General features: G+C 36.4%; 1 protein-coding gene across 1 annotated transcript in view; it reads left to right on the top strand.

The window, feature by feature from the left end:
* Positions 1 to 15,192, top strand: part of EML6 (EMAP like 6) — a 295,107-nt gene that overhangs the window by 146,196 nt on the left and 133,719 nt on the right. The window contains 3 exon segments of the mRNA XM_078149518.1: positions 5,404 to 5,472; positions 12,245 to 12,430; positions 14,610 to 14,745. Of these exon segments, the coding sequence (XP_078005644.1) occupies positions 5,404 to 5,472; positions 12,245 to 12,430; positions 14,610 to 14,745 (391 nt within the window).

Consider the following 15,192-nt stretch of genomic DNA (forward strand, 5'->3'; position numbering starts at 1 on the left):
AATTAGAGACAGCAGTTTCTAAAACCAAGAGAGGAAAGAGTATATGTGACGGCATTTGTGTCAAATCTTGAAGATATATCAGAAAAGATGAAGAATGAGAAGAGGTTATTGGATTTAACAGGAAAGAGATGATTGATAACGTTATAGACAACCGTTTCTGTACAATAGTGGGGATGGAAGCCAAATTGCAAGGAACTGAGCAGTGAGTTTGAGAGATGATAAAATAAAGTTAATGGAAATAGATAGTTGCCCCCTCCCCCATGCAGGAGATTGCCTGTGAAAGGAAAAAGAAATATGATTAACTTAAGGGGATGATAGGTTAAGTGAAGCTTTTAAAAGAATGGAAATCTGAGCAAGTTTGTAGGTAGCAGGGAAAGAACACATGGATAAGGAAAATTGGGGCAAAAAATTGTATGATCAAATGGACAAACTCCTCGATGAGACAGGACAGTGGGATCAATGTCACAGATAGATGGGTGGGAACTGGCAAGGACCACCTCCATATAAGATTGGTTGACCTGTTCTTGATGAATCACATTGGCTCTTTGTAATCAATGTTTCTAGGACTTCTTGCTATGGGGCTAGCTTTCTGTCCGCTGTGCCTCTCATGTACACATATATGACATAACGATAAAGTTATGTTACATTTAATGGCCCCCAGTGTCTTTTTTGTCTGTGTACAGTTCCTATTGAAATCAGTAAGATACAATTTAATAATTATTGCATGCAATCAGGCAAGAAGGAATAGGATAACTATTTTTAGTCTATAAGAATTATATTTCTCAAAAATGTTTTGAATAATTCACTTTTTTTGCTTCACTATTTTGAATTCCTAATAATGGTTGATTTTAAAAATACGTCTTATTAATACCTTGAGTTGCTATGTAGTATATAGTTTGTTGAATAGAATTGAATCTGGAATGTTCCCAAAAGTGAGGTGGATCACATTTAGGAAATTGAACCATGCTTTTAATGAACCATGCTGCACACTGCTGTCAAATATATACGTATGTGTATGTGCATACATATATATATATATATATATATATATATATATATATATGTATGTATGTATATGTATAAGTGCATATATATATATGTGTGTGTGTGTGCGCATCTATTATATGCAATATTTTTAAAACATCAATATCCTCCTGTTAATGGTAAATGACTTCAAATAAAAGGAAATCTCAATCTCAGAAGAGCCACAATTACAGAGGCCTGGTGGGTGTAGCATAGTACTCATGATGAGTCAACCTCAAAAAGAATCCTAAAATACATCTTCAAGGGCATGCATAATAGACAAGGCAATGAGCCAATCATTTTTTGGAAACAAGTAATAACAGAAGGACACACTAGTATGAAAAAAAAAGAAAGAAAGAAGGAGAGAAAGAAAAAAAGAAAGAAAGAAAGAAAGAACAAAGAAAGAAAGAAAGAAAGAAAGAAAGAAAGAAAGAAAGAAAGAAAGAAAGAGAAAGAAAGAAAGAAAAAGTAAAGAAGGAAGGGAGGGAGGGAGGAAGGAAGGAAGGGAGGGAGGGAGGAAGGAAGGAAGGAAGGAAGGAAGGAAGGAAGAAAGAAAGAAAGAAAGAAAGAAAGAAAGAAAGAAAGAAAGAAAGAAAGAAAGAAAGAAAGAAAGAAAGAAAGAAAGACCAGAGAGACCTTCTAGAGTCTCAAGTACAACCTCCATGGAGGACTGAGGAGGAATCACAGAAACTTAGAAGAGAATGTGGATAGGTTTGCCTCCATCTGCACTGGGGAAGAAGTGAAGATCATAGAACCACTGAAGTATTGTCATTTAAGTAGGTGTCCCTGCTGAAAAGCCCATTAAATATTGAATATACTGTCATTTTTAGGGTGAACATTTTTATGCGGAGTAAACTAATGTAAGGAGAATTGTGGATCTTAGGGGTCCCTTTGGGTTAGCTTGATTCAGTTGTGCTGTAAGGATCTGGTCTTCTGCCTCGAGGTTTGGAGTGGATAGTTCTCAGCAAACTGTGTCACGCCAACCAAAACAAAGAAAATATGTTCTGACTTGTAAGCCAGATCCCAATTTATTAATTTATAATGGATGTTAAAGCTGTAAAAAAAAATATAACTAGGACTGGAATCTGTAGAGGGGACCTGCTTCTCCATCTGGAAATACCTAAGAAGCTAAGTGAATTAAAGTAGCCTAAAGCCTGATAAAATAGCTAAAATGATGAGTCTGAAGGATGCTGGCAATGAAATCTTACAAACCAAATCCTCTCAGGAGTATTCATACATGAAACTGGAAGGAGGTAAACATACCCATCAGAATGAATCAGTTGACAATTCAATAGTGATTTATTTTCATCAGTGAAAGCAGAAACACTGCATTTGGACTCTTCTTCCTCCAATGAGGGTAGAAGTGGGAATGATGGTTAGTTAAGAAACTCAAGGCAAGAAGTGTTATTTCATTGGTCCAGCAAACTCCTGGTGAGGAAATACACTTTACCAATACAGATCAACAACTAAAGGAGAACTGAGAATTTAAATGATTCACCCAGCATCACACATCTAGTGTACATCAGAGGCAAGACTTAGGACTAGGACAATCTGACTCCTAGGCTCCACCCTTATACTGCATAAACACCACCCTTATTGTTGTTCAATTGTTCAGTCATCCTGACTCTTCGTGACCCCATGCTCCTTCTGCCCTCACTATTTCTCAAAATCTATAAACAAGTTCATGTTTCCATGACACAATCTATCCATCTCATCCTCTGCCATCCCCTTTTCCTTTTGCCTTCAATCTTTCCCAACATCAAGGTCTTTTCCAGTGAGTCCTATCTTCTTATTAGGTGATCAAAGTATTTAAGCTTTAGCTTCAATATTTGTCCTTTCAGTGAATAATCTGAATTAATTTCTCTAAGTATTAACTGACTTGATCTCCTTGCTGTCCAATGGACTCTCAAAAGTCTCCTTTAGCACCACAATTCAAAAGCATCTATTCTGTGGCACTCAGCTTTCCTCATACTCTAGCTCTCATAGCCATACATTGCTACTAGAAAACCTTATCTTTAACTGTATGGACCTTTGTGGCAAGGTGATGTCTTTGCTTTTTAGTACGCTGTCCAGATTTTTCATAGCTTTCCTTTCAAGGAGCAATTTTTTTTTTTTAAATTTCATGGCTGCAGTCACCATCTGCAGGGATCTTTAAGCCTAAGAATATAAATCTGACACTGCTTCCATTTCTTCTCCCTCTGTTTGCCAGGAAGTGATGGGACCAATTGCCAAGATTTTAGTGTTTTTTTTTTAAGTTAAGCTTCAAGCCAACTTTTCCATTCTCCTCTTTCACCCTTATCTTAATCCCTTTTCACTTTCTGCCATCTGCATATCTGAGATTGTCGATATTTCTCCCAGCAACCTTAATTACAGATTTTGAATCATCCAGCCTGGTATTTCACATGATGTATTCTGCATATAACTTAAATAAATAAGGTGACATTATTCAGCCTTGTCACACTCCTTTTCCAATCTTTAACCAATTAGCTGTTCCATGTTTGTTTATGACTGTTGCTTCTTGCCATGCATACAGGTTCCTCAGGAGACACAGAAGATGATCTGGACTCCTGTCTCTTTAAGGACTTCATGCTTTTTTGGGGGATCTACACAGACAAAGGCTTTAGTGTAGCCAATGAAGTAGTAGATGTTTTTATGGTACTCCCTTGCTTTCTCCATAATTCAGCAAATATTGGCAATTTGGTTTCTAGTTTCTCTGCCTTTTGGAAAACCAGGTTGCTCCTCTAGTAATTCCTAGTTCACATATTGCTGAAACCCAGCTTGCAGAATGTTAAGTATAACCTTCTGGCATGTGAAATGAGCATAATTGTTTGGTAATTTGAATATTTCCTGGCATTGCCCTTCTTTAGTACTGGACATAAAATGACCTTTTCCAATCTGGTTCCAATCTTGTTCTACAGAGTTGAAACCAGGCAGGACAGCAAATACAAAGTAAAATGAGCTTGAACTTACTTTGAGGGTCTGTGTCTGTGATCTATAGGTAAACCTTACAGTGCAACCCATCCATGACTCTTCTCTGTTTCTTCTCTTAAATCCTCAGAAGGGATTTGCTCAACAGGTAAAGGGATTTCTATGTCTTTTGATACCAATGGAGCAAATAAGCTATCCACTGGTTATCCTTATTTTCACTGCATGACAAATTTACCTCCTTTTCAGTCTTACTTTTTTTTGGTAATGTAATATCTTTTATGTTATTAATTCTGCTATTTGGTTCCTTCTAGAGGGTAGTTATAGATTAAATTAATCTTTGTTATTGGTCCAACATAAATATTACTGCCTCCATATATGCTATGACTAACTTTACTATCGTTTAAATGGATAGATCACTTAGCTTAAATGGTTAGATCACGAGATAGAAGACTTGGGTTTTATTGCTAGCTCTGATGATCAGTCTACTTCTCTCTGTCTTGCTTTTTCCATTTCCAAAAGGAGACTAGTACTACTTACAGCTATCTGCAGAAGCATTTTAAGATATTTGGAAAAATACAAAGTCTACTCATATTGTTTATATAAATAGGACCTTAAACATACCATTGGTGAATTGCCATAGCACTTTAATTGTTAAATGCATTTCTTCTGTAGATATATCTGAAAATTCTTTGTTGCATTTTTACAGAAAATACTATCAGTTGGTTCTAAACCAGGGGTAGGGAACCTGTGGCCTCGAAGTCACATGTGGCCTTCTAGGTCCCTTGGGTGTGACTGAGAACAAGTTTTACAAAACAAATCCTTTTATTAAGGGGACTTGTTCTTTGAAGTTTGGAATTAGTCAAAGGGCTCTGCTTGAGGACCTAGAGGGCCACATGTGGTCTCGAGGCTGCAGGTCCTCTACCACTGTTCTAAACGATTGTAGCTGTTTATATCTCCATTCAGAAGACTCTCAAGCCTTCAATAAGCAGGGGCAAGAAATTAAGGAATGTATGACACAACCACTGGCTTTTCCTTCATCTAAGTTATAGGTTCTTAACTTTTTTTTATGTCATGGACTGCTTTGGAAGTTTGGTGAAGCTATGGACCTCGTCTCAGAATAACATTTTTATATAGGTGAATACATAGGAATACAAAGGAAATCAAAGGTTGGTGAAAATAAAGATTAATTTTTTTCCCAGCCAAATTTGCAAACTTACTGAGATTTATTCATAAGGTCTATAGACCACAGATTAAGAATTCCTGATCTAACCCAGTTCATTTTTTATCCAAGCTTCAAAGCACTGAATTAATATAACACTGTGTCTTATTTAACTGAGCCTAACATCTGAAAACATGAAAAAACTAATTAAATTTTGGTATATATCCAGGATTATCAAAATAGCATTTTTGAATGTTTTGGTATAATGTTCTGTGCTTTTTGCTCCCAAACAGATTTTTGATATTTCCTGGGATCCATATCAGCCAAACAGAGCGGTTAGTTGCGGAGTGAAACATATTAAGGTAAAATTAGTTTTGTTGCTTTTTCCATTGTTTTATTTTATTTTGAACAGGTTTCAGGTGAAGTTATTTTATGCAAATACTTAGGAATTTGAAGGAACTGCTAGGTATTCGTGGGGGGTGGGGTGGGGACTTTTCTTAATTCTGTGGTACTTTTAGCTATCTTTCACCTATCCATACCTAATTCTAGCCGATAAGGCAGACTTTCAGAAATGCAAAGAAACAGCGATGAAATAAAGTACTCAGCAGATATTGGAAAGGCACTCTGTGTAATTAAATATTAAACAGTGAAGCTCAGAATATTTTCAGCATTACAACTTTTGGAGCAGTTGTATCTTAAATTCTGTGAAACAATAATTTTAAAAAGGTTTGGGAAATATATTTATTTGTATCTCAAGCTAGGAGATTTTTCTTTTGATCTTTTGAAATGTTTTTTTAGCAGACAGGAGCCATATTTCAGTCAGAATAGAAATACAAGGACATCTTTTTTTTTTTTTAATCAGACTGCACCAAGAAAGCAGGAAGACAGGAAGGCAGACAGAAAAGAAAAAAAAAAGAGCCGTTATGTTTTCTATTACTCAACCTGAACTACACAGAAAATAAAATTAACTCAAGCAACATTCCTTACTTTTGACTTTACACAGATCACTCTAAAAACATGAGTGTATATCTTCTGTTTGTAAGGTTGGTAGATAACTATTCCAAAAGAAAATGGAGAGAGGAACAAACTAATTTATTCTGCTATCTTAAACACATTGCTTTACTTCTTTGAACATCATCTTCCTAATCTATTTAAATAAAAAGGTTGAGGGAAACTTATAGATTCTCTGAGTTTCAAGGTACCTATGATACCTCAGAGGCAATCTAGTACAATCCAGACCAAGAAAAAAAAATCCCTTCTACAACAAGCTCAACAAATGGTTAGATTGATAGATAGATAGATAGATAGATAGATAGATAGATAGATAGATAGGTAGGTAGGTAGATGGATAGATAGATAAATAAACAGACAGGGCATTTGTTAAGTGTTAACTTTGATCTATAGGAGACATAGATAGAAAGAAAATTAGATAGATAGATTAGGTGGATAAACAGATAGAACATCTGTTAAGTGTTGACTTTGATCTATAGAGAGATATATAGGCAGATAGACAGATGAATAGATAGACTGATAGATGGACAGACAGATAGATGGATGGATAGACAGATGATTAGATAGACAGGCTGACAAATAGAACATCTGGTAAGTGTTTATTATGTGCCAGACACTATGCTGGACATTAGGAATACAAATGCAAGCAAAAATAAAGACAGTCCTTTAGCTCAAGAAGCTTACATGGTAATGGGGAAAACAACATGTAAAAGGGATCGCTTCAGAGCATGGTGGTAGGGGAGGGATCTTCAGGGTGAGAAGGCTGCTGGAGTGAAATGGAAGTCCAGACAGTCGATAGCAACCCTGGGCCAGAAGTGAACATGGCTGACCTGAGTACTTTCTAAAATGGCGGTTCTGGGCGGTGACTAATTAACCAGAGGAAAGGGCTTCAGGAATGGGATAATCTCTAGAGTGAGAAGACTGCTGGAGGGATAGTCCTAGGATCCTACCTGAAGACTTCTAGTGACAAGAAACCCACTATTTCCTGAAACAGTTCCCTTTTTTTCCTAACTGTTAGGAAATTTTTTCTTGTATCAAGCCCAAGCTTGCTTGCTTACAAATTGTAGCTGTTGCTCCTAATTCTGGCCCCCTGGGACCAAACAGAACAAATGTAATCTCTCTTCAGACAGCCCTTCAAACATGGGGCAGTGGTTATGGTGCTCCTTGCCTAAGTCTACTTTTTTCCAGGCTAACCATTCCCAGGTTTTTTTTCCCCAGCAAATTCTCATGTTTAAATGATCTCCCAGGTGCTCCCTACCATAAAATTCTGTGATTCTAGAATTCAATGAACTAATATAAAAAGGGGCTATACTGTTTTATTGCTACAAAAATATCCTCTCCTTCACTGTGATTGAAAAACCTCTTTTCTGAGCTGCAGACTTCAGTATAAGATTGTGTTTAAAGAACTCTTTCATCAAATTCCTTGTCTCCAGGCTGAAGTTTTTGACAGTTCTCTGTAGCACAAGGGTGGCATTACTATATGAGGTGATGCAGGCAGCTGGCAAGTGGGAAAGCATTCACTAGCCAGCCTTTTTCTGGAACAATCCTTATGTTTATCCTTACTGCTCCAGCTTGGTGCTTTGGTGGCAAGAGAATGAGGGATGGAATAGTACTTACTATGTACGATACATGGTTGGGAGGCCCAAGGTGTGTTACCAAGCCCTAATGACTTTGAACACATTCTGTAATCTTTGTACAAAGGCCTTAATTTAACCTGAGGAAATAATTCCCAAATCACATTTATGGTCTTTCATAGGTCTCACACACACACACACACACACACACACACACACACACACACACACACACATATTTCTATAGAGCCATTATTTAGGTACACTTTACTAAACTACAAGCTTTATGAAGGTAGGGACTTATCTAAACAATATTTTCCCCTGCCTTTAGCCTCTGAACATCATTAGTATTTAGTAGATGTTTGCTGGGTTGTTGTTGAACTGAAGTACTCTAACTCATCTCAGAGAACTCCAGGAAACTAAATATTTTAGAAACTATCCCTTTGATTATTTCCCTTGTCTTAGTTTCATGCAGAACAAAACACCCCCAAACCATATTTATTGGATACCAAGTAGGTAAACTGCTTATTTGGGACAATGCTTTTTCTTTTTTTTTCTCCACTCCTTTCCTTCCTTGGCTAACTCAGATTTTTAATCCATTTTATCTAAAAGCAGAAAGGCCTCATGCTCTTATGTTTTCATTTATAAAATCTCAGGGACCCTTTTTTTGGGTCAGTTTCATTAATTATACTTTTAGCAGACATCCATTAGTGAGAACAAAAACAAGCACTCATTTGTAAGACAAATTGAAAGCATCTGCCAGTGAGCTAGGTCCAGTTAAGAAAGCCCCCTGAGGGCTAGGCCCTTGCTTCTGTCTGCCTACAACTTGAAGGTTTTGTTCTAAGGAAGGAATTAGCCAAAAAAAAATTTTCAGCAGACTCTACCATAAACCCATGATCACAGTTCATATTTTATGTATTCAGTTGTCAAATGTACATTTTTAAATTACCTCCTTTGTCAAATCATCATAGCTAATCCCAGGGTAAGCAAAACAGTTGGTACAAAAAATATCTGACAGACCCTGGGTGAAATTCCTGCATATTTTGCCTAATTACCAGCATTTTGAGGCAGACAGTCAAACTATAATTATCTGAAATAAGTGCTTGAAAAACAGTAACAACTTGGGGTGATGTGCTTCGTTGAATCTGAAGCGAACAAGCCTAACAGGTTTGTTGACATTGTCTAGCCTTCTTCAACCTTTACACATAAATTGTGGAATTTTAATGTAGGAGGGGATGGACTAGATGATCTATGCTTACAGGCTGAAGAAGTCTGAACAGTGGCAATAAAACTGCTCACCTCATTTGCTTGAGAACAAATGAATATCACCGTAGAATATCACCCATGGTTTTCCCAACATGAGATAATTATTAAATAGAGGAGATTCCATTTGACTATTCTCCATTTTTTGCAGATGAGTTTATAAACTATCTTGACTTGTCACCGATGTGTTAGGTATATCATTGAATCTTCATACTTCTGCATTCTGATATGACAGTCCTCCAGTACTAGAAGATAGTCATCATGTTCCTTCTAATCTTTTCTTCTATACACTAAAGACCCTCAGTTCTTAAAGTGCCAGTTATGGCATCCATCTGAGGCCCTTGCTTTTCTGGTTGCTCTTCAACTTGTCAATGCTCTTCCTAAAATTATGACACTCAGAACTGAACATAATTCTCTCTATGTGTCTTATATGGGCAGAGTATATGGAACTTTGTTTTCAGACCTGTGGTATCATAGTTATAGGAACTACTAGTGTGGAAAATTAGTCTTAACATTGCCTGAAGCAATGAGAGATTAAGTAACTTGCCTAGAATCACACATTATCTAATATTTGGATAAGTGGCTAATATTTTCAGTCCTCATCATGGTGCTTTGCATCATGTAGATACTCTAATATATGTTATCTCATCCATGTGGACATGCTCTTCACCACACCCTATCCATGTATTCTTGCTTTGTGTGATTCTTGGCTGTGTTCTTCCACAGAGGCTCTGTCCAATACACTAGAGGATTACCTCTAGGTCTTTTAATATTTAACACATTTACATGAGATTATTTAATATTTTCATTATTTATTATTTATTTTATAATAGTATTTATTATTTATAAATATTAATTATTTAATATTTAACACATTATACATGAAGTAACATAATATTTAATATTTCCAAATATGATTCAGCTTGCTTACCTTCTCCTATTCTTTTCTAGCTTCATTGTCAGTGCCTATCCACTCACAGACCATTCTTATAAAAAAAAAAAACTTGTAGATGAGGACATGAAAACTGGTCATTTCTGAAGTTTTCTCAGTTTCTTTTCTTTTTGTAATGACTATCTGTGCTCATTTCCATTCTTTTAGAACCCTCTCCTTTTCAAAACATCATGAATGTCTACCCCTAACTAGCTTTAAACTTGTGCCAAACAAACAGGTTCCTCCTGTATGTAGTTGGCCAGGAGCCGATGCTCTTCTTCTTCTCAAGGGCCAATTTTTACTGGGGCACAAGCCAGCATTCTTCCACCTCTCCCCTTCCCAAGCCAGGTGGAAAACAGAAACCAGGATTTTGTATGGACTTTGGGGATATAGGTGTTTAGTATCCAAATGTGGTTCTTCCACTGTCACTGGGGGTGAGAATGGATAAGTTTAGGGACATTAGCATATCTGTTGCATTTCTTGTCTATTTCTCGTCTTATTTTCAGTATTAGTAACAAATGCTCTCGGGAAGGGTTTAGTTATGTCTCAAGTCAAAGTTTTCTACCGACTCATTTTATCTCCCACTGCTTTTCATTATTCTGTGAGCTGAAGTTGCTCCTAGCTTTCCATCATCCCTCCAGAATGTTTTATAAACAGGCTTGTATTCTAAACCAATATTGTTCTTTACTATTCTGTCTTGGCAAAGAGATTGAGTGTTTGCCACACCTAATTTTTAGTGGGTTTTTTGTTTGTTTATACCCAATAAGAGCACTGCAAGGGAAGTGACCGAATGTGCTGTGAAATAGTGTTGCCTTCAGATACATGATGAAACCAAATCCTCCATTGCCTGTATTTGTCTTTTCGGGGGAGGTGATCATCGTTAAGGATAAGCCATGCAAAGAGCTGACAGAGCCCACATGCCAGCATCTCTGCTAGAGGTGAAGAAGGTAGATAAAGAAGTAGAGAAATTCTACAAACCAAATTGGTAAAATAATTATTATTATTCCTCACTTGGTGTCCAACCTGCTTGAGATGAACTCTTATGGATTTAATTAGACTGGTTCTTGGACAGCAAACACATTTTGTTGCTAGACCTGTGCTTGATACTTTTCCATTTTGGTAAGTCAGCCCTCCGTAATGATGGCATGTAGGAGTCAATTTTGAGGACGGTTTATGATACAGACCTCAATCAATGCTCTACAACTTATAATTTTTGAAAGTAGTCTAGGTCAATGAGAGATTAAATAACTTGCCTAGGGTCACATAGCCTCTCTGTATCAAAGGTGACACTCGAACCCTGGAATTTAGGGGTAGGGTTGCTATCTACTATGACATGCTGCCTCTCAAAATAAAATCATGCCATTTATACCACTTAAGAGTGAAAGGAAAATAATTATGAACCAGAAGCTTTTCCTATATCAGTACATTGAGATACTTTACTGATAATTGATATTATCTCTAAGAGATAATACCAAGAGTTAATAAAAGAGAAATTGGGCCATTGAAGCATAAATATTTACTTAAAAGAAACCTTTGGAATTCATAGAACTGGAAGAGATCTCAAAAGCCGTCATCAAAAGCCAAGTAGCACCCCCTCATTTTACAGATGAAGAAACTGATGCTTAGTGAGGTTTAGTGAATTGCCAAGTTCACACAGTCAGTAAATAGTGGAACTGGAATTCACCAGGTAGAGTCCAAATGTAGCGCTCTTTCCACCATACCTCACCACATTTTCCAACTCTCAGTCTACTTCTAATTAACTAATTAACCAGTAAACCTTTCATTTGAAAATATGGGCATATTTGAAATGTTATAAGCTTTTTCTTTTTAAAACTCTTGTGATCCATCATCCACTTTGAATCGACTTTAATTGACTTATGAGTTACTCTAATTCCTTGAGGTTATTGACTTTCTTGCTACTAAAAATTGAAGTAATTTGACAAGCATTAGTAACTCATCATGAAAATGCAAACAGGGATAGTTCCTTAATTACTAAACCATTGAAAATATGTGATTTTTTTTACACAGGGCTATAAGGAATAAATGAGATGATGCGTGAAATATTCTTTGTGAAATTTAAATCAATATATAAAGTTCAATTATTATTATAATTCTCTGTCACAGAAGATTTTTTAATGATACTTTACATTTTTAGCATAGTGATAGTGTTAGTATCTGGCTGAAAGAATGCAGGGTATTTTGACTTTCCTTCTCAATGACCTCTATAGCTCAGGTACAATGTTCCCTATAATGTCTTCATGCCATGCAACCCTAGGAAATAGATATCTGTGATGAGAGACTTTGGAATCATCTGTTTTTGAAGATGGCTTTTAATCTATTGTTTCTGTTCTATAGTTTTGGACACTATGTGGAAATGCACTGACTGCAAAAAGAGGAATATTTGGCAAAACAGGGGATCTACAGACGATCCTTTGCCTCGCATGTGCCAAAGAAGATGTTACCTACTCTGGTGCTTTAAATGGAGATATCTATGTCTGGAAAGGGCTAAACTTAGTCCGCACAATTCAAGGAGCTCATAGTGTAAGTATCATGAGAGGATTGGGGGATACCTTGGAAAATTGTGAAAGACTCAACCTATATATTTTTGATCCACTACTTAGGACTGCACTGGCCTCAGTGAGCACTCAGCATGAATTAAAGGAGCATTAAAAATGAAGGATTAGGTTTCAAATTGAACATCTGTTATGTCTCGGGACTATTTCCCAAGTTACTGAGGAGAAAATGCATTTCAAGGTCACAACAATTTAAATGACATTCTCTGGGGCTATTGATCTTATAACCAGTATTATTAATCAGCAATGCCTTTTGTAAAATACTAGGCTTCTGTTATTTATAATTTTTTTTATTAGTTACATTTCATTTCAGCAATTAATCTTACTATGAAATAAGATTCATAACTTTTTAGGCAGTTACATGGTGAAGTGGATAGAGCATTGGACTTGGAGTCAGGAAGACCTGAGTTCAAGCCAGCCTCTGACACTTAGTAACTTTGTGACCTTTTATTGCCTCAATTTCCTCATCTATAAAATGGGGACAGGAGTAGCACCTACCTCTCAGGGTTGTTGTGAAGATCAAAATTAGGTAATATTTGTAAAGCACTTTGCGAACCTTACAATGTTATGTAAATACTGGCTCTTATTATTTCATTTTGACCTTAGTGATATTTACTTTGAATACTCTGAAAGTTTAGATGAGTAGCTTTTCCACATCATTGTATTATATAAGTTCTCAATGCCTCTGCAGACAAAACTAATACCACCCTTTCTTTTGACAGGCTAGAAATAAGAGGATAGCGCTATCCTTACTGCTCTGATATCCTTTGTCAGATAGGAAAACAGTCAATCTCCAGATCATGAATAGTAGATTATTTAATTTATGATGAGCACAGTTGCTAAAATAGAAAGTGCTTAATTGAGGAGAATCAGGGGAAAAAATAGAGAAAAAATGTGGAAGAGAAAACCCTTTGAAAAAGTCTGTAGTGAGCAGAAATTTTTTTTAAATATTTAGTCCAAACTTATCAGACCTTATCATCCCCTGAAAGATTTCATATTGCCCTTCACTGACCCATGGCCTTGAAAATGAAGAGAATGTTACATGTACTTTTTGAAAAGCCCAGTTCTAAGTAACACAAAACAATTTGATCTGTGTTGACATTAAGCTTTTGTTTTCTACATCATAGACCAATTTCCTCATTTCCTAAGTCCTCCATCTGATCTTCCATCAGTAAATACTTTTAGGGAATGTGTCTTCATTTGGTCAAGAGGCCAGATCAGGGGTGGGGAACCTGGGCCCTTGAGGCCACATGTCGCCTTCTCTAGATCCTTGGGTGCAGCCTTTTGACCGAGTCCAAGTTTTGCAGAACAAGTCCTTTTATTAACGGGATTTGTTCTGTGAAGTTTGGAGTCAGTCAAAGGGCCACACTTGAGGACCTAGAGGGCCGCATGTGTCCTTGAGGCTGTAGATGTTCCCCACCCTGGGGCCAGACATTTTCATTTCAAATTCACAAAAACCAGTGAGTAGAATGAACCATATGTAGCATCATATGATGCCACCTCACTTTGGTGGAACTCTTAATCATGCTGAAGAACACTTAATGTAAAAGACATGGTGATCTGTACATTGTGACACTGCTTCAAGAGTGGGGAAAAAAAAACGAGTACAAACTGTTACAGATGTAGTTTTGATCATGCCCAAGAAAATGCAATTCGTTCTCTCAGTTCCAATTAGATTCCAAGTGATATCTGAGTGAACTTGTTTAATCACATCTCAGGCATTTCTGTATCGATAAAAAAGTTTTGTGTTGCTTACTTATTTGTTTTTGCTTATTTTTGGCAGCAATTTATTTGTGTCCCATTATTGATTTAATTTTCTTTATTAAAATAATCCATAATCATTGAATATTTACTATTTCAAATTTGCTTTAGTTGTGAAAGAACTATAGAATTTTGATCATAATATGCTTTCAAATATTAAAATTGCAAATAATTGCTTTAAAGTAGATTCTCAAATTTGTTTGCTTAAATTATTTTTTAGTTGGAAAATATTTTCTTCCCAAACAAAATTGTCTAAGAATACACAATGTCTAGACCTACTAACAGTTGACTTGAGCGAATGTTTCCTTTGTCTAATGATAAAAAGATATGTAGAGCCCATTTTCAGGATGATTGAATTGCTGACAATCACATTATTGGATTAACAGGCTGGAATCTTTAGCATGTATGCCTGTGATGAGGGCTTTGCCACTGGTGGTCGAGACGGGTGCATACGATTATGGGATATTGACTTCAAACCAATAACCAAAATTGATCTCAGGGAAACTGAGCAAGGATACAAAGGTAATACATGCAATATTATTTACCAACAATTCGTAAGTTAGATATTATATAACCTATTAATACGTATGAAAGATAACTTACCTTTTAGTGAAGTGATTTATATTCTGTTTAATAGTACAATATCCTGAATAATCTGTAGCACAAAGCAGTTGACACTTTTCCAATTTTTTAAAGATTTTAGTTCATTTAGGCTAGATTCACTGCTAAGAAATGACTCAGGGGTTGAGCGATTCATTGACATGCTCTGTGACTTGTTTTGTCCTATTAAAAATGCTCTCAGAATTGCAGATCTCATCCAAGACCAGAGAATAGGGCTGTTTTGGTTTCATTCAGATGTGACACCCCTACCCTGAAATCCTGGGAAAGACAAAACCAAATCTTAATACCAACTCCTCCCTGAACAGGGGCCATCCCACACTGAAGACTTCTTCACAAACTAGTGGAGCC

This window comes from Phascolarctos cinereus, unplaced genomic scaffold (assembly GCF_003287225.1).
Source record: "Phascolarctos cinereus isolate Bilbo 61053 unplaced genomic scaffold, phaCin_HiC Scaffold_2;HRSCAF=192, whole genome shotgun sequence".
NCBI lineage: Eukaryota > Metazoa > Chordata > Mammalia > Diprotodontia > Phascolarctidae > Phascolarctos > Phascolarctos cinereus.